Here is a 24,233-nt window from a genome sequence, read left to right on the forward strand (position 1 = left end):
GGACCCGATCCGAAGCAAGTGCAAAACTTGCCCCAATATTTAAAGTAAAAAATACATATTTTAAAACTAGCAAGAGATGACTAGCAGCAGTTATATTGTTGTTTTAAGTTAATTTATTATTGGCAAACTTTGCCCTCTAACTCAATGGACCATTTTTAGAAGCAAGCACAAATACAGACACAATTTCTTAGAGGAATAAGACCATTTTAATGATATAAAACAAGAAATAACTCTTGACTGGTCCTTTCTGCAATTAAGTTTATACTGTTGAAATTGTTTTATTCAGCAAAATGAAGTCAATGTGTTATATAGTAATCCAGTAATGCTTCTGACATGGCAAGTATTTTCAGCTGCCTTAATTACTTACCTGCAAAACAACAGTGCTGTACTTGCTTATCTTTGTTTGTTTAACACTTTCCTTTAATAAACTACATGTGGGAATTCTAGGTGCAGCACTGTGCAGAGATGCCATTGGTACGGGTTGTGCCATTTGGTGCTTCTTGAATGTGTGCTCAGTAAGTACATATTGAACATTTTATGCTGAAATACCTTGCAATTACTAAAACTGTAACTTCACAATAGCAAGGTTTGCTTGGTTTCTTAGAGCTTCTTAATTGTAAAATAATAATAATAATAATAATAATAATAATAATAAATGTGCCTCTCTACACTCAACAGTTAGTCCTTTCGTCTGCCCCCCAACAAAGTTAGGCGCCTATGATTGAGACACACAATTCTTGGACTATTGCTTCTGACGTTGATTAAAACACTGTATTGTTATACTGCTTTTAGAATGAAACACACACCTATAGTTGCCAAAAACGGACTCTGTTACTGAATAAGAAAGTTTACTGGTCCAGAGCTTATCTATACTCAAAGTGAGTATTATACAGTTAAATAAACTATTAATGCAAAAGCTTTATTTTTATTTTTTATTTTAAGCAGAGATTGTATATTTATATTTGCAGTTGAGGTTTTATAAAATGAATTACGTGAAACGGGCATACATGTAAAAGGTTTGAGGAGTAACATTTCAAAAACTATGTTTGTTAACTAGCCTCATGTGATTTATCAGGTTGATACATCTGGTAAAATGACAAGTTGTAAGAAGTAATTTCTAAATTTATTTTTCTACAAAGTAAATTTGCTTCTGAAAGTGGTCCAAAATACTGGTTTTGACCCAGGAGTTTCAGTCAAAGTGATCATTGGTAACTTTCACTCATGTGGGTGCCATTGCAGATATTATAACATCAACATTTGAGTTTACTAAATTAAAGACGTCATGACAACACAGTGAAAGATAGGGCCCACTGAAGCTTAGGCTAATTGTACAAATCATTTTGGTGCCAGGTAACATGTTTCAGTAGCTGAAAGAGCAGACCAGGTTGGGTCACTTGGTTTCTCTGTGAGAAAGCATAAAGCTTGTTTTTCCTACATTTACCCCTCCCTCTCAAACATGGAATCAGTCCAATTCTGCCACTGAGGAAATCCTAGAGACAGAGGGGTGGGTGGGTGTGTCTGTGAGTCTTTGTGTGAGTGTGCTTGGGAAACACATTCAGAAAGGGAATTAACCCTTGGCAAACTGAACTGCAGTGAAACACATGAATAATTAGTCACATGAAGACATTAGCCAAAACCTTTTACTGGATTTATTTTTATAGATCTAAAAAATTCTTAACTGAAATGCACACTTGAGAAATTGGAGAATGTGCATAAAGTTGAGAACTATTTTAAAATGTTTTGGACATAAAAGTAGTTAGTTAAAATACCAATAGATGAATTGAAGTTTGAATATTTTGAAGTTCTCAATGAATAGTAATGAAAACCAGCAGCAGAAGCCTCTCTTGTGTTTTAATCAGGTCAACATTTGAACACATCTGAAGAAGATCACTCCCCTCCTCAAAAAACCTACCCTCGACCCCACCTCCCTCCAGAGCTACCGTCCTGTCTCCCTCCTACCCTTCCTCTCCAAAACCCTCGAGCGGACTGTACACCGCCAGCTCTCTGCTTTCCTGTCCAACCACTCTCTGCTTGACCCTCTCCAATCTGGCTTCCGCTCTGCTCACTCCACTGAAACCGCCCTCCTGTCTGTCACCAACTCACTTAAGTCTGCCAGAGCTGCCGCTCTCTCCTCTGTTCTAATTCTCCTCGACCTCTCTGCTGCCTTTGACACTGTTGATCACTCTATTCTACTATCATCTCTTGCTGACCTGGGGATCTCTGGCACTGCTCTGGCCTGGTTCTCCTCCTACCTCTCCAACCGCACTTACCAGGTAACCTGGCGTGGAGCAACCTCCACATCTCACCCTCTCTTAACTGGAGTCCCCCAAGGGTCAGTCTTGGGTCCTTTCCTGTTCTCTCTCTACACCCGCTCCCTGGGCCCCCTCATCGCATCCTATGGTTTCTCATACCATTTCTATGCTGATGATGCTCAGATTTTCCTCTCCTTCCCCACCTCTGACTCCACCATCTCCTCCCGTATCTCTACCTGTCTGTCTGCTGTTTCCTCCTGGATGCACTCGCATCACCTCTAACTCAACCTCTCTAAATCTGACCTCCTTTCTTTCCCTCCTCTGATCTCTCCATCTCTGTTCCTCTGGAATCTACCACACTCTCTCCCTCTTCCTCCGCTAAGAACCTCGGAGTCACCCTGGACCCCTGCCTCTCTTATTCCCAGCACATCTCCACTCTGGCACGCACTTGCCGATTCTTCCTGAGCAACATCCGAAGAATCCGACCCTTCCTCACCAACTATGCTACCCAGCTCCTGGTCCAGGCCCTGGTACTCTCCCGCCTAGACTACTGCAACTCCCTCCTGGCTGGCCTCCCTGCGTCCGCCACCCGTCCGCTCCAGCTCATCCAGAACTCTGCTGCCCGCCTGGTGTTCACTCTGCCTCGCTTCGCCCACGCTACTCCACTACTCCGCTCGCTCCACTGGCTCCCGATCACCGCTCGCATCCAGTTCAAGACTCTTGTACTAGCCTACAGATGCCTTGACCAGACTGCACCCAGCTACCTCCAGACCCTCACTCTCCCTAAACCACCTTATCCAAGGCGACTTACAATTGTTACAAGATATCGCATTATTTTTACATACAATTACATTATTTAAGTACAGTAAGCCGTAATTCAGCTTTAAAACAGTAATAAGTGCATCACCATTCTATTTCCTCTTCATCTACAGTATAATCCATCAATACCACCTTAACCCAGTAATGACAATCTTTTACTGCTCCTTGGAGCAAAATTCTATTTTTCACGTAACACTAACCCTGGTGTCAAAAGAAATGATACACTAGCACATCTGGCTGGCAGCACAGAATGTACTCAAATCATGTGGGTGGGCACAAACATACTGTATGGAAACACCAGCATTGTGTAACACAGAATAAGCTGCCGTTACGTGACTGATTTCATTTGTGTCCAACTGGAATCCTTGACATCTATTCTGTAATGCATAACAGTTTCAGTCCTGGTGAGCAGATATGAGGCTTCAATAGAGGGCCAATAGACTCGGTTGGCTGGTGCTTTCTTTTCTATAGCACAGTGGGCCACATTCATTAACCATTTACAGTACAGAATTTCTAATTTCTAAACTGGAAATGTTGCAATCCATCTGAGATGAGAGATCAACAAAATAAAGTTTAATTTGAACTCTGGACTCCAAAGGTAAAATGCAACCTACAATCAAAGACTGTTTGTTGGGAGCTGTTAGTTGGGGGTTTGTTCAACATTGATCACTTATCAAGACTGATCATATATCAAGGTTGTTCTTCAATAACAATTCATGACAGGAAAAGGCTATAAAGCCTGTATGTGTGCATGTTGATATTTTTTTCCAGGGTGGATCCCTAGCCTTGTTTATCTAATAATATCAACAGTTTTCCTGTAGTTTTAGTCATCTGCAGTGTCCCTCTGTGAAATGTTTATTGTGGTTTATTTTAGTTATAATTACAGACTACAGCAGGCATAAAGCATTATTAATGCAGCAGGGATAAAACTATACAAAAAAAAAAAATTGTCAAATCTAGTGGAATGAGTTTGGAGGCCTCAATTTAGCCATGAAACCCCCACAGAAGGGAATGAATGGAAGATTGCAGTGCAGTGGTCCTGTACGAAGAGGACTGGTAGGTACAATGGAGTGAGGCATTAGTGGGAAAAAAAAGTGCTAACATTGTACTATTTTAATATACTAATGATATCCCAATGGTGTGATGAAATACACCAACATGCATTGGTTATCTACTGCTGTATCAGTAACAGTATCAGTGTGCTGCCATATCAGCACCATTGTGCAAAATGTGTGCCAAATCAGTGATGTCACATTGCAGGTACTGCTGACTGGTTCTGTTTTCAAGGTTATACACTTTTGACTTTTTGAATCCTTGAAATGTTGACTTGAATTGATTTCAGAGGTTCAGAGGCTATGTGTGGGACATTTAATTATTAGCCCTTGTATATTGGCCCCAAAAAAGATCACTTTATTCTCCAACACAGTTTCTGAAAACCATAGTTTTGTGGTCTTGAGACGTCCCTCGTCTTCTGTCTCTGCTCACGCTCCTTTGCGATGGCTGTGATGTACTTTTCCCAAAAGTATTGTTGGTGGTCGTCTTCGAATTAAAAGGGAACATTAGGTTACGGATGTAACCCTGGTTCCCTGAAAGAGAAGACGACCACCAACCTGCGAGGTCGCATCGGTCACCCTCGCGGATTCGAAGCAAAAGAGGAAGTGAGCTCTGTGGAGTGACTATTTGTTCCCTCGGAAGGTGGGACCGAGGACGTCACTCCCCAGAGGGGCCTATCGGCAGCTCTGATATAAAGTGCTCAGTGAATATTGTTGGTGGTCGTCTTCTCTTTAAGGGAACCGGGGTTACATCTGTAACGTAATGGTTTCTATGGTGTAGCTTTGAGGATGAACCACTAGAGGTCCTCATTGATACTAAAATGTTAATACAGTAATACGTTGCGTATCCGACTGCGGTGGGACCAGAGTAAGGGCGGATATGTAAAGTCGGATAAATGAATCCTGTTTTAAATACCATTATATACAGCTGTAACAATTACTATATTAACACAATTATTGTTTTGAGATTCAGCTTTTATTAGGGAGCTCCCCTAAATCCCTTGTTTAGAAAGATACAGGGTATTAATGCTTGTAACAGAGTAGCCGTCTGCCGTGTGGGTGCGTGCATTCGCTGCTGAGTGACAGGCAGGAGATCGAGAGACAGAGGTTGAAGCTGATACTCCCCCGCAGGCGAACAGGATTTATTTACTTATGAACACATTGAACAGCTCACGTGACACTACCACCAATGGTAGCACACAGAGCATATACAACACAGTGCACGAAAACTTTGGTGGGATCTACAATCTCTGAACTAATCTTCTCTTTTCAATAATAAACTAACGTTACTGAAGAGCTTGATCATGGTGGATGAACGGTTAGGGCGGATAAGTGACGGATTACAGTATCTGTTACTGTTTGAAGGGTAATAGAGCACAGCTGTTATATTAGTAAATTACTATTTAGTAATTATACACAGTACTTAAACCGTGGATGTAACATTGTTCAGGGTGGGGAAGTGAAGGAGTTCATGGCGTCTGTGCACATGGATCAGCGTGAATAACTGGAAGTACTGGGAGTAAAATAACAAGTGTTTTGTTCAGGTAAACAGTTTAGCTGTCCCGTCTTAGCCAGGGCATTTTCGTGTCTAGTTAAGACCAGCCTTGATCATCAGTCACGCTATATATATATATATATATATATATATATATATATATATATATATATATATATATATAGGGATGAAGGCTATATTTGCATCCTGAGTCATTAGAAAAAAAAACAGTAGTGACATCAAAATGGCATATTTGGCATAAATGGCAAGATTATACTTAACCTTTGACCCATATTTGACTCCTGTGTACCCCGAGACCACTCAAACAGAAAATGTCTTGTTTTCAATAACTCGACAACACCCACTATTCGTGGTTTTTAGGCACTTAACAAATCTGTCTCTGAAGTTTTCCAATCATCCTCCACCAACGGGAGCACCAAACAAGCGAGCGAGACAGATAATCTTCGACTCTGACCGCGACCTAAGAAAAAAATAAAACGCATACCCATTGAAATACCTTTTCCTTATATACATTATTTTTTGCAGTTCATTATCTACCCATTTTAATTCACCATTCTGTGACAGTTTATAAATTACTCGACCTAAGTCTTGTTGTTTATGACGTCACAAACCCTAGATGGAATTATTTTCCAGTAACTCACTGAATCTATTGAAACGATCTATTATTTTATATATATATACAGTATGTATGTATGTGTGTGTGTGTGTGTGTGTGTGTGTGTGTGTGTGTGTGTGTACATATATATATATCTCTGCAGAAAACAAGTTCCAGTGTATTCAAAGGTAATTTCCACCGACTATAAAATTAAAATAAAACTGGTAAGAAAGCACAACACTTAATGTAAAAGACATCATTTTCTTTATTTCTTACATATAAAAAGAGAACTCTGGCGTTTCAGCCAGCTTCAAATACTCCAATTACAAGGAATCTCTTAATTCTTATACATAACAAAATAACACAAAAATACTTTTCTTGAAGCAGACTTTTTATAACTAGGCCAGATGTTTAACATACAGGGGTATCTTAGAAGTACCCCAAAAATGTGAGCTAGGAATGAAAAATGAAGCACTGTTGTGGAAGCTGATTCATATGGTGTGATGGAGAATATTCCCATACTCCATCACTAATGCCTAATCCCTATAGAATAACAAAACATGTATTTAACACAGTGTGGCAGGCTGGGTGAGCAGTGACAACAGGCCAGAAGCAGGAACCAAAGCAAACTGACACCAAACACTGCAGTTCAAAAATAAAGACATAAAGACGCGGAGCGCCGTTTATTTAGGAAAATAGGAAATAGCTAGATTTTGGATTTCTGAGGCCATGCACTAGAGGAGGAAGTGTCAGTACTGTATGTAGAGAGAGATCGTCGGGGGCAGATGTGAAATCATTGCAGAATGTAGAAAGGCCATTCTAGTGCTGCAGGAGGAAAGTCCACATCCTGAGAAAGAAATATTAATATTGGAGTTGAGATTTTTGCTGTTGAAGAGAGAAGGCGTGAAATAAGTGTCCCAGAAGTGAAAGGAATTCTGTTTTGAAATGGTGTGGCTGATTTGAAAGGATTGAATGAGGGAATGAATACTTTCTGGTTTATTGGCCAGGAGGCTTGCTTTGAAGTGGAGGGGACTTCTGCTGGGGGGGGTCTGAGGGGAGGGTGGGGGGCGGGGGGCAGGAGAAAGTCATCCAGTAAGTGCAGTTGAAAGAGTACACTGTATGTGTTGAGCAAAAATCTTGGGGCTGCTGCGGCAGCCAAATGTTACCCGAGTAGTAGTAGTAGTAGTATTAATAATAATAATAATAATAATAATAATAATAATAATAATAATAGTAAATAATTGCCTCTTCCAACACCAAAGAGATGGGGGAGGGCATGACTTTTAATGCATCTGAAATGCATTGCATAGCCAGGATTCCCGGCTGGATAATTTAATGGAATGGATAACATCGGAAATGATGATATAATGCAAAGAAAACTGGTCTGAGGGAATAAGTGAATTAATGCTGCTGATTTTCATACCGCGAGGGGTGGAGAGGTCGATGATAAGGTGCATCTTGCGTAAAATTATTTTTCTTGTGGTGACCGCGATAGGACTGATTCAGAATTGAGGGAAGGGGAGGTCAAAGAAGGGTCCCTCCATGAAGCATTTTGCAATCTCTGAAGATATGAGGGACTCAACGATTTCTGGTTCCCTTTATGAATTATCTACCATGTATTAACAGAAAGTAGAAACCCCTACACATTACTTTAGGGGACTGTTGGATTGTATCTGTTGCTTTTTTATTTTTAATTGTATAAGGTGCTGTATAAGTGGTGATCAGTACAGCATGTACTCATGACTTTGATATCTTAGATTCCCAGCTATTGACGTTTCAGAGCTTGGGACCTTAAGTAGGGGAAAATTGACAATGGGGGCAGTAACCAAGGCTGGTGGCATGATAAATCGTGGGCAGCAGTGTGGAGTAGTGGTTAGGGCTCTGGACTCTTGACCGGAGGGTCGTGGGTTCAATCCCAGGTGGGGGACACTGCTGCTGTACCCTTGAGCAAGGTACTTTACCTAGATTGCTCCAGTAAAAACCCAACTGTATATGGGTAATTGTATGTAAAATAATGTGATATCTTGTAATAATTGTAAGTCGCCCTGGACAAGGGCGTCTGCTAAGAAATAAATAATAATAATAATAATAATAATAATAATAATAATAATAATAATAATAATAAATGGATGTTACTTGATTTAAAGTGAAAATAGTCAGAAAAGTAATAGAGCTGCAAGACTTTTGTATATGAAAGAAAATGCTTTTAAAGCAAATATTGACCCCTTTAAGTGGATTTTGGTCAGTGGGATCATACCTTGATGCTTTTGCCTCCAGTAGCTTTCCACAGCCCTCCGGTGAAGATTAAAAAAGAGCCCCAGAGCCCAGATCCCACTCAGTCCTGCAGCCACAAGCAAACCTTCACGTATCCCAATGGGGAGCAGTGCCTTTATGCCAGGTAAGAAACTGAGCTCTCTCCGCATCATACCTCCTGAACACAGAAGAGTTACAGAGAGCATCATTTCTATCACCCCATTTTAGGATAAACAACACCACATAGAAATATCAATTGAAATCGGGGATCATTTATTGAAACCGAGTACATTTTGCATTAAATCCTTTTAAAGTGATAAGTAGAACAAAAAATCCACATATTCACCTATCATGCAATTCCATCCATTATGTACGTCTCAAATGTGAAGGTAAGATTTCTGGAATGTTTCAGTTACATCTACTTTTAAATGCATGTAACTCTGTGGTGTCATTAGCAGGGGGTACCAGAGAGGAAACCTCTGAACAGCTTTGAACACCTCTGGAATTTTCTGGCTGTATGGAGTTTGGGATGTAAAACAGAGTGTACACTGAAAAATATTATGAAATCAATACCAGCCTTTGTTTTGTTCTAGGGTAATTTGATTATAATCCCTGGGAACTGGGCTTGTAAGAGGAAAACATACCTTTACACTGTAAACCTTGACAAGTCAAGTTTACTCAAAAAAATGGAGTAAACTCATTTCCTTAATATAATTAAGTTTAGCTACTCATTTAGTTTTTGTAACAACAACTTTCTCTGGGGCTGACATAACATGTATATTCATGTAACTTAATCCATTTGAGTTAATTTACTTTTTAATAGTCAAGTTAGTTTGAACATTTTTATTTCATTTAAACAATAAAAAGTTAGCTGACGCAACAGAATGTGCAATCAACAAGCTATTTTATTAGCTGTCAGTGCAGCACTTCTGCTTATGCGATTATAGCAGCATTTACAAGTGCTGGAACCAGGCAGATGCAGAGATGTAGACAGAGGCAGAAGGGAGGGAGGGCACATGTAAGGGAGCAGGCGGGGGCACAAGAAACAAGCAAACACAACACACTTGTGCAACCACACATACACAAAACAACAACACAATAAACAAAAAACAATTCCAAAAAGAAATTGTACAAGTACCGCAAGGGCTGATGGGAATCTAGTCCCCTGATTCTACTTAAACCATTTACGTTTGAACAACTAAAGTAAATTTGAATGTTCAGCTAACTTAGAACATAAGGTGACTCTTATCCTCAGTCACATAATGGAGTGTTATGAATAAAATTTGAATTTTTAAGTTAATGTAACTTGATTTAATTTATTTAGAATGCCTTTGGGGATAACAGTGTACATGTAGCTCACTTTATGAGATATGTGGGGCATGTGTACAGTGTTGTCACATCATATTTAACTGTACTTTTGTTTTTTAATGTGTAATAGTTTAAACTTCTCTGGTACCTCTGGTACATGCTTCAAGACCCTAAGGGGGGGTTGGAAATCCCTGTGGTAACAGAACTTGTCTTCCAGTGCCTATGACCAGAAGAGACCTGTTGGACATAAGTCCTCCAATACAGGGACCCCAATGTCTCCTCTCCAGCATTACTCCCCCAAACCCAGCCTGAACGCCAGACAGGAGCAGCAGGGCTACCTGAACTCCCAGAGCCACCCCCAGCCCATCCACAACCATGGCTACCAGATTGACCACAGGTACAACCACAACATCACAACCACTACTGGCAAGCACAAGACTTTATGATGATCAAACATCTGTGTATTAAGATTGATCTATCTAGTCAACCTTGCCATTAGTCTTAAATCAGCAATTTTAAATGTTTTTAAATTATATATATATATATATATATATATATATATATATATATATATATATATATATATATATATACAGACGTGCTCAAATTTGTTGGTACCCCTCCACAAAAAACAAAGAATGCACAATTTTCTCTGAAATAACTTGAAACTGACCAAAGTAATTGGCATCCACCATTGTTTATTCCAGATTTAATAGAAATCAGACTTTGCTTTTGATTTTTTATTCAACATAATATTTTAAATAATAAAACAAATGAAAATGGCATGGACAAAAATGATGGGACCGCTAACCTAATATTTTGTTGCACAACCTTTAGAGGCAATCACTGCAATCAAACATTTTCTGTAGCTCTCAATGAGGCTTCTGCACCTGTTAACAGGTAGTTTGGCCCACTCTTCCTGAGCAAACTGCTCCAGCTGTCTCAGGTTTGATGGGTGCCTTCTCCAGACTGCAAGTTTCAGCTCTTTCCATAGATGTTCGATAGGATTCAGATCAGGACTCATAGAAGGCCACTTCAGAATAGTCCAATGTTTTGTTCTTATCCATTCTTGGGTGCTTTTAGCTGTGTGTTTTGGGTCATTATCCTGTTGGAGGAGCCATGACCTGCGACTGAGACAGAGCTTTCTGACACTGGGCAGTACGTTTCGCTCCAGAATGCCTTGATAGTCTTGAGATTTCATTGTGCCCTGCACAGATTCAAGGCACCCTGTGCCAGGCGCAGCAAAGCAGCCCCAAAACATAACCGAGCCTCCTCCATGTTTCACTGTAGGTATGGTGTTCCTTTCTTTGAAAGCTTCATTTTTTCGTCTGTGAACTTAGAGCTGATGTGACTTGCCAAAAAGCTCCAGTTTTGACTCATCTGTCCAAAGGACATTCTCCCAGAAGGATTGTGGCTTGTCAATATGCATTTTAGCAAATTCCAGTCTGGCTTTTTTATGTTTTTCTTTCAAAAGTGGAGTCCTCCTGGGTCTTCTTCCATGGAGCCCACTTTCGCTCAAAAAGCGACGGATGGTGCGATCAGAAACTGACGTACCTTCACCTTGGAGTTCAGCTTGTATCTCTTTGGCAGTTATCCTTGGTTCTTTTTCTACCATTCGCACTATTCTTCTGTTCAATCTGGGGTCGATTTTCCTCTTGCGGCCGCGCCCAGGGAGGTTGGCTACAGTTCCATGGACCTTAAACTTCTTAATAATATTTGCAACTGTTGTCACAGGAACATCAAGCTGCTTGGAGATGGTCTTGTAGCCTTTACCTTTACCATGCTTGTCTATTATTTTCTTTCTGATCTCCTCAGACAACTCTCTCCTTTGCTTTCTCTGGTCCATGTTCAGTGTGGTGCACACAATGATACCAAACAGCACAGTGACTACTTTTCTCCATTTAAATTGGCTGAATGACTGATTACAAGATTGGAGACATGTGTGATACTAATTAAAGAAACTAATTAGTTTGAAATATCACTATAATCCAATTATTTATTATCTTTTCTAAGGGGTACCAACAAATGTGTCCAGGCCATTTTAGAATATCTTTGTAGAATAAGCAAATAATTCATCTCTTTTCACAGCTTCTTTGCTTTATTCTATGACATACCAAAGGCATGCAAGTATACATGATAAAATAGCTTTTAATTTAATCACTTTTCAGGAGGAATGAAGCATTATTTCAATGAGCTGTAAGGGTACCAACAAATTTGAGCACGTCTGTGTATATATATATATATATATATATATATATATATATATATATATATATATATATATATACACTGTGTATATATATACACTGTGTATATACTGTGTATATTTATTATTATTATTTATTTCTTAGCAGGCACCCTTATCCAGGGCGACTTACAATTGTTACAAGATGTCACATTATTTTTTACATACAATTACCCATTTATACAGTTGGGCTTTTACTGGAGCAATCTAGGTAAAGTACCTTGCTCAAGGGTACAGCAGCAGTGTCCCCCACCTGGGATTGAACCCACGACCCTCCGGTCCAGAGTCCTAACCACTACTCCACACTGCTGCCCATTTAGTTTTTAATATGGCGGTAGATGTGCATTTTGCTTTTTCACTGCTCTTTCTATAATATGGTAAAAATTTTCTGGGCAAAAGGTCTGTAAAAGAGATTCCCTGCCCCCCAAAAAAACACTTCACAGCACAGAAACTGCAGAAGAGCGGTCAAACTATCAAACAAAGGAATTAAAAGATATAAATACAGATGTAAGGGAGACCACCTAAATATTAGCATATTGTGAAGGACTAATAGAATCCCTGGATTTGCAACACAGAATGGTAGCTTTTAGAAATGACTTAATGGATAATAATGTCATTTGAGACACCACATTTACACAAAGGTGTGTGCTACATATCTCATTATTCGGACTCCTGTAGTCCCTTGTTTAAGCCTGCTGTTAGTGTCATATCTGAACCCTGGGCTGCACGGCAGATCTGTGTTGACTGTCAATGTGTTCTCAGCCCCAGGTACCCACAGCACTCAGGGGAGATGTGCCACTCCTTCCCTTCCTCTCAGGGTGTGTCCTGCGAGCCCCCCGCAGCACTAGGGGGGTACCAGCGGCAGATGTCCGAGCCCTGCATGCCCTACATGCAGCAGCACAGCTTCAAGCAGGAGTACCATGACCCACTCTACGACCAGACCAGTCATATGGGAGGCAGCAACCCCCAGAGATACACGCCTCAGCACATGGTCAAACAGGAGCCCACTGACTACCAATATGAGCCAGGTGGGTCTTACTGGAACAGTGTTATTTCATCATTTATTTTTTAAATACATCTCGTTCACTGAAATAGGTTAGGAAAACTGAATTAGGATGAGGGAACTCAAAGGAGTTGACAAAGTTAACCTAAGCCAATATTGCACAATAGACAATAGCACCTGAGAATCAGGTTAGAAATGAAGTAGAAACAAAGGATAGGAGTCAAAAAGGATATTGCTGCTCTAGAAAGAGTGCAAAGAAGAGCAACCAGAATTATCCCGGGTTTAAAAGGCATGTCGTATGCAGACAGGCTAAAAGAATTGAATCAATTCAGTCTTAAACAAAGAAGAATACACTGTGATCTGATTCAAACATTCAAAATCCTAAAAGGTTGACCCAGTGGACTTTTTGAACTGAAAAAAGAAACAAGGACCAGGGATCACAAATGGAGATTAGATAAAGGGGCATTCAGAACAGAAAATAGGTACTTTTTTACACAGAGAATTGTGAGGGTCTGGAACCAACTCCCCAGTAATGTTGTTGAAGCTGACACCCTGGGATCCTTCAAGAAGCTGCTTGATGAGATTCTGGGATCAATAAGCTACTAACAACCAAACAAGCAAGATGGGCTGAATGGCCTCCTCTCGTTTGTAAACTTTCTTATGTTCTTCTTATGTTCTTATGAGTCACTTCTTTTCACAGAGAGTGGCGAGGGTATGAAAAATATAGAATAAAGACTAGACAAAGCATTTTTAGTAGGGTACAAATTACAATCACTACAATTCACTTAGCTGAACTGGGTCCGGATCCATTGGTTCAGATTAGCAAGAGTCTACTATATGTGAAAAATGAATGATGAGGGAAATGAACACTACAGTCACAGCAAGCGAGCGCACCTCAATCCTGCCACGAGTTTGAACAATGAAGCCCCAGAAAATGTGTCCTGAACTGATTGCACTTATCATAGTAAACCTAAAGATGGGTGTGACTTATTCCTGCTAATAGGAGTTGTTTGATACACGATGAACAAAGTATTTAATATCAGACTCATGGCTCCTGATCATTTTAAATAAATCTGAACTGAGGATTGTTCTGAAACCCAGAGCTGGGCGTAGGGCTAGCTCAAGTCATGTTAAAATTTAACCAAGTAGTCGTCTTTTGTGTGGGTTAACTGAACAGCATGGCAGCCAGGAAGACAGTGGGTACATCGACTGCTGGAATGCTAAAAGGCTTCAATTACATGACCTTGTAAGACTGCTCCTCCCTCTCTGTCCTGAGACTTGGCAGGATGTGCTTGTTTTTGTTTTTCTGCCATGTTTTTTTTTTTTGTTTCTCTGAATGGAGACTTAAGAATTTCATTGAGAAAATGAAGGGCAAAGGAAAGACTAGAATACCCAGTAGTGCCTGACTGGGTTTCAGGTTACACCAGCCGTTTCCTTTCAGCAGCCAGATGAAATCATGATGGAAAAATGACCGTGCCCACAGTAATTTGAGCTGGGTAGTTACAGCTGCAAAGATCAGCCTGCAGCAAATCCTGTACGCTGCACAGTTAATGCTTGAAGTTTGGTTTTTAATGTGCATACATTTTTGTTGGAGTTTGTCAGAATTATTTGTAACAGTAAACCATATTTACAGTTTTTATTAATTTGACAGTTTTATAGTGAACTTTATAATTTATTTATATAATTTAACAATACAGGTAAGAATAGGAAATGTAAAGATGAGGGAGGTTTTATAGCAAAACCTATTCCAGTTTTAACCAGGAATGTATAGCTGGTTTCAACAACCTAGATTAGAAATCTTAGACTGTTTCACCTTGTGACATCAGCTGTAAAGGTTTTAAATCAGCATTATTTTCCAGTGCACTCTGTAGACATTCTCTTCTTATTGTGGTACCTAAACACTAACATATGTCTGTTGCATGGGCATGCATTCTATATTGTTTATAAACAGGATGTTAGTCAGACGTCCCACTGCTCATTGGCTGCGCTGTGTTCTATCTGAATTTGAATCTTTAACCCTTTTACCCCTGGATAAGAAGTAGGAGTCTTTCAAAAATCCATTTTATTTTATTTTTTTTTTACTCTCAAAGCTCTTTATCACCAGGTAATTTAAGCTATTGCATCCCATGTAATGTTTTATCACCAGCAAATGAAGTAGCTCACTAGCTAGGCTAGTGGAACCTCTCATTTAGCCTTAAAAAAATAAACTTGACAGTATTGTGACTTACTACTCTGCATCTTCTTTCAGGCTTTATAGCCCAAATCTGTTAGTTTTACTGTACTTATGCTACAAATGCGGAAATATGTTTTAACTGTGAAGTATGTTTTTACATTATAAAATAACACAGTGAAAGATGTTTCTTGCATTACCATACCCCTACCGAGTGTTTTAAAGTTATAGATGACATTCTAATATAAGGATTGTTACTTGTCATTTAAAGAAGTACACAAACAGTGTGTTGCAAGGAAGGAAAATTTACATATCAGTGTTTAAGTAAAAAGGTTGTTTGTTTTACACCTGTGTCCTAGCTTTGTATCTCCTCTTAGACTGCTCCCTTAGTTTCCATCATTTTCTCTCCCCAGAGTCAACACCACTGCACATCTGGGTCGCCGTGCGCACTGTTTGTTACCTGCGTCACTGGCATACTAAAAGAAAACAGACATTGTTTGGCTGCAATATAAACTAGGATATGGATAAATACAAAGGAAGTCTCTACTTTTGTACTTGTGATTAATAAGGTTTTAAAATCCATTCCTTACATTGTATTAACCCTAGCAACATTATCATTTCCCTCCATTTTCTTCTGTTGAAAGTCTTTTGGTTCTTTGCCAACACTGAAGTTGATGCTTCATGGAACTTATTCACTTAATGTGTTGTAATTCATGCTCACTTCAAAGGTATCAATCAGACCATGTGACCTACAGCACAGTAGCTGTTTATGTATAGCTTTGTATTTGAAATATTTATGTAACCCAAAGTAACACTGAAGTACCAAAAGATGTTCAACATAATAAAATGGGGACCAGTAATAATCTTAATAAAGCTAAGCTAAGGAATTTATTTTAAAATATTGGTTAGCGCTCACAAGTTTACTGCCATTAAATTACTTATTTTCAAATAAAAATGCATAGCTGTTCAGAAGCGCCCCCAGAAATCTTTCTCATTGTACGCAAAACTGAACCACACCGACATCCCATCCCATGCCGATAACAACTCTGCATCAACGTGCTTCAAAGTGTTTCAGCCTATCGGAGTGCTGCATTTTTGTTCTTTCCTGAGTTTCGCAGCACCTACACTTTCACATTAGAAAACTGCAGTCAAATTGCATCACCATTTCCCTTTCAAAAAATGAATAAGCACAGTGCACTGCCATCCAGACAGAACAGCTAGCACAGTGACAGTAAAATAGTCCACAATAACAATAAAAGGTACACATAAACCTATTTGAAATACAGACTTAAACTAAGGGAACAACTAGCTCACAAATATTGTATGCTGGCCCCATTGCTAATCATTACTCTCACAATCACGTAAATCCGTAAATGCGAGTCCACACTATGAAGCAGACATTTTGCAAACCAATGGTACCCACAGCGCGTAACGTGCGTACAGCTGCGGGCACCAATGGCTTGTTCCAGTTGAAATTAATTTAGAAAAATGTACTTTTAAAATGGCTATGCAAGAAATAAAATGTATATTCATGTGTACCTGCACACTGCTCTTTTGAAATTTTGTTTAGTGTGAATAAGGTTTACAACAGCTCAGTAAAATAATTTGTTCTGCCCAAAACACAATACAGAAATTACAAAAAGCCGTACAAATTTAAACATGAGGGTTTGTCACAGAACATTTAAATATGGCCAGTTTAAACGTAATGAATTACATAAAGTTTTTTACCCCTAAAATAGTCATTTTAATTTAAGTTAACCACAACTCTGTGTGGTATCCATGTGCCACCAAACACTGTTAGATGGCATTACATGGTAAGCTATTGTATTGAATAAATGGCAGCTGTTCCATTGATCTTTTGCCTGTTGTCTTCTTTCATCTAGATGTGACCAGTTGCCCATCAATGTACATGCACAATGAGGGATACCCCAATCCACTACACAACACTGAAGGTAAGGATTCAAACATTATTCGGAATGCACTTGGTTTTACAACAAGCTTGATCTGCCACAGTGTATAAGTAACAAGCTCAAGTGAGTCTTATTAGTAAAACCAGCAATGGGAGTCATATTTCCATTCCTGTAACACATGTTTTTTTATTTGATTAAAACAAACATTTTTATTTTATGATTATAGACTGTTGTGTATTACTCTGTGGGTTTCCGCTACAATGTAAAGATAGAATAATAATATTTTCAAGCAGGTAATGAGAAAGACATCTCGTTTTAGTATTACTACATTGTAGAACTAATTTTAGTACTACTACGAAGCAACATGTATGGGCACAAAGTTGTATTAAATTCAAATTCTGTGAATCATTATATTATAAATATTTAGGTTTTGTTGTATTACATTCCTTTTATTAATTACCTGGTGTCAACAAGTGGGCACAAGGTTTTCAAATTACATATATCCCATCTTCAAGTGAGAATTAAAAATTAAACTGATTGTTTGGTACCTAGGGGTGGGGATATGTGAAACCAATTCTGGTGGTCTCATAGCAGAGAGGGTCCTCATCCCAACTGGTGCCAGTAGGCCCATTTACTGGCAATCGGAGTGGATAGATACGCTCCTTCACCTCCGAGAAGGATGATTCCTCCAGGGCAGGGATGGTCGAGTTACACTACTGCTTCCAGTGATACACTTGTTAAAAGAAGAACACTTAAGAGCACAAAAAATTGACATTTAGAAATTACTAATAATAAAAAAGTAATAAGGCTTTATTGTGATGGCTATTAGTCTTTCCCCAGTGAGTATGAAGATGGCATATGTATTTAGAAAAGCTCTCCCTCCATACTCTCTGCCAGTGCTTGGTGACAGGTTCTTTCCTAGCAGGCAGGATGTTTCTATATGTCCTTTGGCACCCATGTGTTGCCTAGTGAACTTTCGCCTCTCTCTCTCGGTTCATATGTTAGTGCTGGAAAATAAATAATCGGTGCTCGCTGGTGTTGCTGTTTAACTTTTGATTATTGTCTAAAACGTCCCTTAAGAAAGGATTTAAATAAAACGCCTCTTCTCTTTTTAATGCACCCATTTCCCATTGTTTTATATTCTACAATGTCACCTGGCAGGCTATTCCATGCATTTATAACATGCATGTAAAACATGCTTGTTACCTTCCATTCTAAACTTTTACTCGGCTTCCATTTATGCCCTCTCGTTCTACTTTCTGTGCTAAATTTGAAGTAGTGTCTTGGGTTAACTTTATACCATTTAGGATTTTATAGATCTCAATGAAGTCTCCTCTCTTCCTTCTTTCCCTTTATGTATCAGTTATACATGACTTCTAATTGAAAGGGAACGTTAGGTTACTTACCGTATCCCTGGTTCCCTGAAAGAGAAGACGACCACCAATGACATTACGTATGGGATATGCCTGCCCATTGGGTAGGTATTGCTGAGCTCTCTATACCAGAGCTGCCGATAGGCCTCTTCCTTGGGTGATGCACTCAGTCCCGCCCACCGAGGGGATAAAACTCTCATCCAAAGGAAGCCATTTCTCTTTTTCCATTGAACCCGTGAGGGCGACCGATGCGACCTCACTGTTGGTGGTCGTCTCCATTTTCAGGGAACCAGGGTCACGGTAAGTAACCTAACGTTCCCTTTCAATTCGAAGATGACCACCAATGACATTACGTATTTCCTTTGCCCAGTGCAGGCATTGAGATGCTATGTGCATAGGACAAGAGCTCTGAGTCAATCTGACCAGGGTAGCCACACACTCCACTAGAGGGTTGGCTACATCTTGGGCCCTCTTCAGAGGTGCCTCAATGTCTGATATTTCTACTGCGGCTAGCTGGGCTACGCTGCATACTTTCTCCAGGTTCTACTGTCTTAATGTGGTAGACCCTGCCTTGCCTTCTGTAGGCACAAGGGTCCTTGAGGATGCCTTAGGTTACCCAGCGGAGCCGTGGGGACTGGAACTGTTCTAGTGACAGTCCGCGTCTGAGGAGCTTGCCAGCGGCTCGACCTGCCCCAGGCGGAGGTGCGGGAAGGGAGCAACGCAGCCACCTGCCGGGATGCCTCGCATTCCCGGTGGGATCTCTGTAAGATCTCCTCCACGGCTGGCCCAAAGGTATGTCCTGGGGATATAGGCGCGTCAAGCAGCGCAGCCTTATCTGCATCAGCTGTCTATGAGCCACGATCAAGCTAGCCAGGCTCCGGCCAAGAGCATGCCCTTGGATACCGGAGATCTGCAGCAGTGTGCTGGACAGGAGACGTAACTCCATGGCCACTGGCTTGGGGAACTGGGCCTCGCGCAGTACACCATCCATGTAAGCAGTAAGCACACTCGCTGTATTAGACAGGCGGGTTGCCTGTGCCTCTGCTGCATACGCCCGCTTGAGATGCATTTCCGTCACCTTACATTGAGGGTTCGGACCCACCGGCTGTGCCTTAACTAGGGTCGCGATGGTGGTCTACTGGGGGGAACGCTGCTAGGCCAAGCTTATCCGGCGTGTTTTAGCATGTTAGGACCCGAGGCTGGGCGATCCCACCGAGTACCGTGGCACTATGTGCACAGAGTACCGTGCAGCACCGTGAGCTGTTGCGCTAGGTCTGAGGCAGTGGCCAAGCACGGTGTGCACCGTGCACCACGTGCACTGTGCGTCCCGAATTCCGTGCACTATGTGCACCGCGTTCCTGCACTAGCGTTGTAGCAGTGTGCTGAGTACCGAGAGCACTATTTGCACCGTGTACAGTGCAGCACTGTGACTGTGCACGGACGCTGAGGTGCTGGGCAGGCATATCCCATATGTAATGTCATTGGTGGTCGTCTTCGAATTGAAAGGGAACTGCTGTTTGTTTCATTTTAAAGGCACAAACCTATGGTTTTATATTTACCCGTTTTCAATTTGTTTCTAATTCTATAAGTAATTATTTTCCATTTAAATATTACTTTATAAAAAGGCACAACACTATGGCACTGTACATTAATACATTTTAAATTGCTGGAACACCTTATTACAGTAGATGTCAGTAAGATCTCTCCTGTCCCGTTTGTTACAGGCTATTCCTATGAGAAACAGATGGGGCAATTTAGTGATGATGCCCGTGTTGTTCCTGACAAATCTGAGGGTAAGTTAAACTGATAAAGTGTCTCCACTCAATACAGCTTGGTGCTTCATTGCTTTGTTTATTCATCTTCAATTAGATCGCCCCTCCCTCTGCAGTGTCCAATATTGGTTGTAATGTGAGATCAAGCTCTTAGTGGTGGCTCCGATAGGCCATTAAACACAGAAGCTCTTCAGATCAATGCTGAACTCATAGCTTTTAAAGCAGCGTCATTCTGTCAACAGTTTGCAAGCAGACAGAGGCACCATTTTTTTTTTTTATTTAGCTTTTTCATTTATTTCTGAGTTTATATTTGAGTTATATGATGAAAAGTTTACTAAAGGATTATTTTTTTTTGATATAGTAAATTCCTGTGAATTGCCTACCCATAAACCAGCAGTTGTCAGGAGCAAATAGGAGGTACGGTAAATTGTTTGTATATCACTTGTTATAAATAGGCAGAGAGATGGAGGTGAAGCAGGAAGCGGGTGGCGTGTTCCGCGAGGGCCCCCCCTATCAGCGGCGTGGCTCACTGCAGCTCTGGCAGTTTCTAGTAGCCCTGCTAGATGACCCGAGCAATGCCCACTTCATCGCCTGGACCGGTCGTGGCATGGAGTTCAAACTCATCGAGCCTGAGGAGGTGAGCGTGTGACGCACTGCTGTTACTGATTCTGATCCCCCATCAATGAGATGAGGACTAAAGCTCTATATCCATGAATGTCTGGATCGTTTGCATAGTGGTTAAGACTCTCGTTTGCAGTCGTGAGGGGTTACCAGTTTGTTCCCAGCCTCCGCTCTGTTATATTGGTGCTGTGACTCGGATCTCATAGATTGGCTGAAGGTGATCATAAAGGTTAAAGGGTGAAGAGTGGAACAGGCAGTATTGTGTGATGCGCTGCCGGATTCTGTCACTTCTTGTAGTGTTCTTGATAAACAGATTGCCCTTACCAAGTGATCGTAAATAGCAATGCAGAGCCCTATCAACAAGTGCAATGGCAAAGGTTCTGAAACAGTCAATACTACGGTTCTGTGTCAAGGGGATCTACAATAATATGAGGCACCTCAATGATAGCATTTTTATATTTTTATAACACAAAATGGTATGAACCAATACGCACATCCATTGTTGCACCATGGTACCATTGTGTTATCATTTCTGGTTATGATGTCAATGGTCAGGATTAAGTTTTTCAAATATATCACTTACATACAAATTATAACTATATGTATAATGTCCTGTGTTTTGGCTTCCATGGAAATCCTGGTTGTTTTTTCACACTCAAAAATAAATATCACAAAAAAATATGGGGGGGGGGACCCAGTTGGAAGACTGATTTGAGCTGTCAGCTCATTTTGAAAGCAAGCCCAGTAATGTCCCCAAGGCAAAGCAATAAACAGTGCTATGATCTGTGATGGATGTCTGTGGCATCCATTAGTGTCAATACATAATTTACAAGCTTGTTTACTGTACTTCAACCTCACAGCCAGCCAGGGAGGGAGGGAGCTCAGCTGCTGGAATGCAGATGGTAATGCCTGGGTTTGGCCCACAGGTTGAGCCCAGAGATCATTCACCAGCACTGTATGAGAAATTACTATAGATATGGTACATATCTCACTTGTGACCTGTGTCGCATTTGATTTTATAGCCTTACTTATCATGAAAAACTATTTAATTCCACCCTTTCTTGTGTTGATCTATCTATTTATTTATATTTTATTTGTTGTTCATATAATCCTATATTATATACTTTTATTTGGGATTTGCAGATATTTTCAAAATACTATGTAAAGTTACTACAGCAGTCAGCCCATGTGTCCTACAGCACAGGTACAAGGAATCAGCAGTCATATATACAATACTTACTTATTGCAGGATATTCCAAGTATTTTTATATTTTCAACAGTCAGTTATAAATGAATCGGTTCATTTTAATACAAACTCTTGTGAGTGAGGGAGAGCAACGAGGGCCTCTAGTGACAGACTACAGAAATTATGATCTGCTAATATGAAAAGCAGCAGTCCTGTTTCCTGGCACCAGCAATCCCGTTTTTTCCCCCCACCATGACGACCGGAATCACTTAAAAACTCAGATGGGACTCAATGCATGTGGTGTAATTTCTGAAATAAATCTGATCACAGCAGATTTATTGTTTTACCTGTTCTCTTCTGTAACAAACCCTCAACCAGTAATCAGTAGTTCCTAAGAACAGGACTGAGCAGAGCACTATGGATCTGTCCAGTCTGTTATTTGCTTGACTGTGGGAAACACTCCTATAGCGCCGCTGGTGAGTACTCTCCCACTCCAGTGCTGATATCGGGGTGTGTGACCCTCCAGGAGCGAATGCACTAACCCTGTTTCTCATTTCTGTGTGCAGGTGGCCAGGCTGTGGGGTATGCAGAAGAACCGGCCTGCCATGAACTATGACAAGCTCAGTCGTTCACTGCGCTACTACTACGAGAAGGGCATTATGCAGAAGGTGAGTCTGCCCCCTGTGAAACCAAATATACTAGAAAGCTAGACGATGCAATCGATAACCATTTTAGGACTTTCACCCCTGGAGTTTGAATGCAGCACAGGTCACAAGGGAGTTTGGAGGAGTTACCTTGACCCCAAGTGTACATTTACCACAGCAATGGAAATAAGACTCCTATTGCAAGAGCAGTTTCACCCATTCTAGATTTTACAACTAGCTCGATTAGCCCCAGTGTATAGGTGTGTTTTAACTCACAGTAAAAACCAGGAATGGATCAAACTGCTATGCAATGGGAGTATTATTTTCACCCAATATAGCACCAACAAACAAACAATTTGAAACAATTGTCAGTCACTGATTAAAAGCCCAGGACTACAGGACAGTACTGAGATGCACTTGTCTGAAAATATTGTTCCTGCCTGTTACCAGTGCCAATTTCTCTCACATTAAAAGAAAAAGATTCAAAATGTATTTAAGAAAATTAACTGGGATTCCACAGGGAGTGTTGCATCAGCTGTGGTGAGTCACTGTGCTACAGCAGCATTGTGCATCCTAGTTCTGAAGGAATGTGACAATATCCTCTGAACTTCACTTTATCTGAAACAAGAACTTGTTGATTTGCTCCCATTCCCTGAATGTAGTTCCAGCTGCTGGCACACAAGATGTCTCCCCGCGTAAACTTTCTAACCACTTGTAACGAGGCCTATGTCTCGGATGTGTCATACCACTGCGTTATACCAGCACACTAAAATGCAATAAAAATGAAAATCACAAAAGCATACAAATTCTGGTTGTACAGTGTGGCATTAACTGGGATGTTTGTCTGCTTCCCTTTTGAAAATGGTGACCAGCAGGAGTTAGTATTTGGAACAAAACCTTTAGAACTCTTTGACTCGGTATAGACAACAAATCGGCTGACTTCAAATGGGATTTGAGATTCCATCATAGCTAGCCTTGGCGAGAGTCCCGCAAAGAGCAAACCGACTACTCCCGGGGATTAAAGGAATGAGCTATTAAGAGGGAACTGAATAATCTATTTAGTCTTGAACAAAGAAGAATTAGGGGCTTGATTTAAGTCTTTAAAATCTTAAAAGAAGTTAACCCTAGCCAGTACTTTAAGTACAATACAGAAAGTGTAGAAAATGAAATGAAGACGCACTTTGGATAGAGAATGGAGCTATTCCTTTACACAGAGTGTGTTAAGAATACGGAATGGGTTATCTGCTGAATCATTGGGGTCCTTTAAGACCTTGACAAAGTTTTGAGATCAACTAAGAACCGGACAAGCATTGATGAGCCGAATAGCTTCCCTTCATTCATACATTTTCTTATAAATCCCTTTTCCACTGCCCCATCAAAGCCACGATGGCCCCAGGCCCTCATGATACAGATGGTTGTTCACTGGCTATTCCTAAAGTTGAACTAGAAACAAATTGTGTATCTCTGGCCTTACAATACATCTGAATCTGAATTGGAATTGGAGCTGAGCAGGG

At 40.5% G+C, this 24,233-nt stretch overlaps 1 protein-coding gene across 2 annotated transcripts in view; it reads left to right on the plus strand.

The window, feature by feature from the left end:
• The window catches only part of etv4 (ETS variant transcription factor 4), a 65,583-nt gene that overhangs the window by 40,464 nt on the left and 886 nt on the right, over positions 1–24,233 (plus strand). Inside the window, exons 5-11 of one of the 2 annotated variants that reach the window (XM_059003211.1) lie at positions 8,515–8,632; positions 10,013–10,192; positions 12,803–13,068; positions 17,097–17,165; positions 20,221–20,289; positions 20,724–20,905; positions 22,642–22,743. In XM_059003211.1, the coding sequence (XP_058859194.1) occupies positions 8,515–8,632; positions 10,013–10,192; positions 12,803–13,068; positions 17,097–17,165; positions 20,221–20,289; positions 20,724–20,905; positions 22,642–22,743 (986 nt within the window). Of the gene's footprint in view, positions 1–8,511; positions 8,633–10,012; positions 10,193–12,802; positions 13,069–17,096; positions 17,166–20,220; positions 20,290–20,723; positions 20,906–22,641; positions 22,744–24,233 lie in introns of both variants that reach the window. The other variant, XM_059003210.1, reaches the window with a different exon arrangement.

This window comes from Acipenser ruthenus, chromosome 28 (assembly GCF_902713425.1).
Source record: "Acipenser ruthenus chromosome 28, fAciRut3.2 maternal haplotype, whole genome shotgun sequence".
Taxonomy (NCBI): Eukaryota; Metazoa; Chordata; class Actinopteri; order Acipenseriformes; family Acipenseridae; genus Acipenser; species Acipenser ruthenus.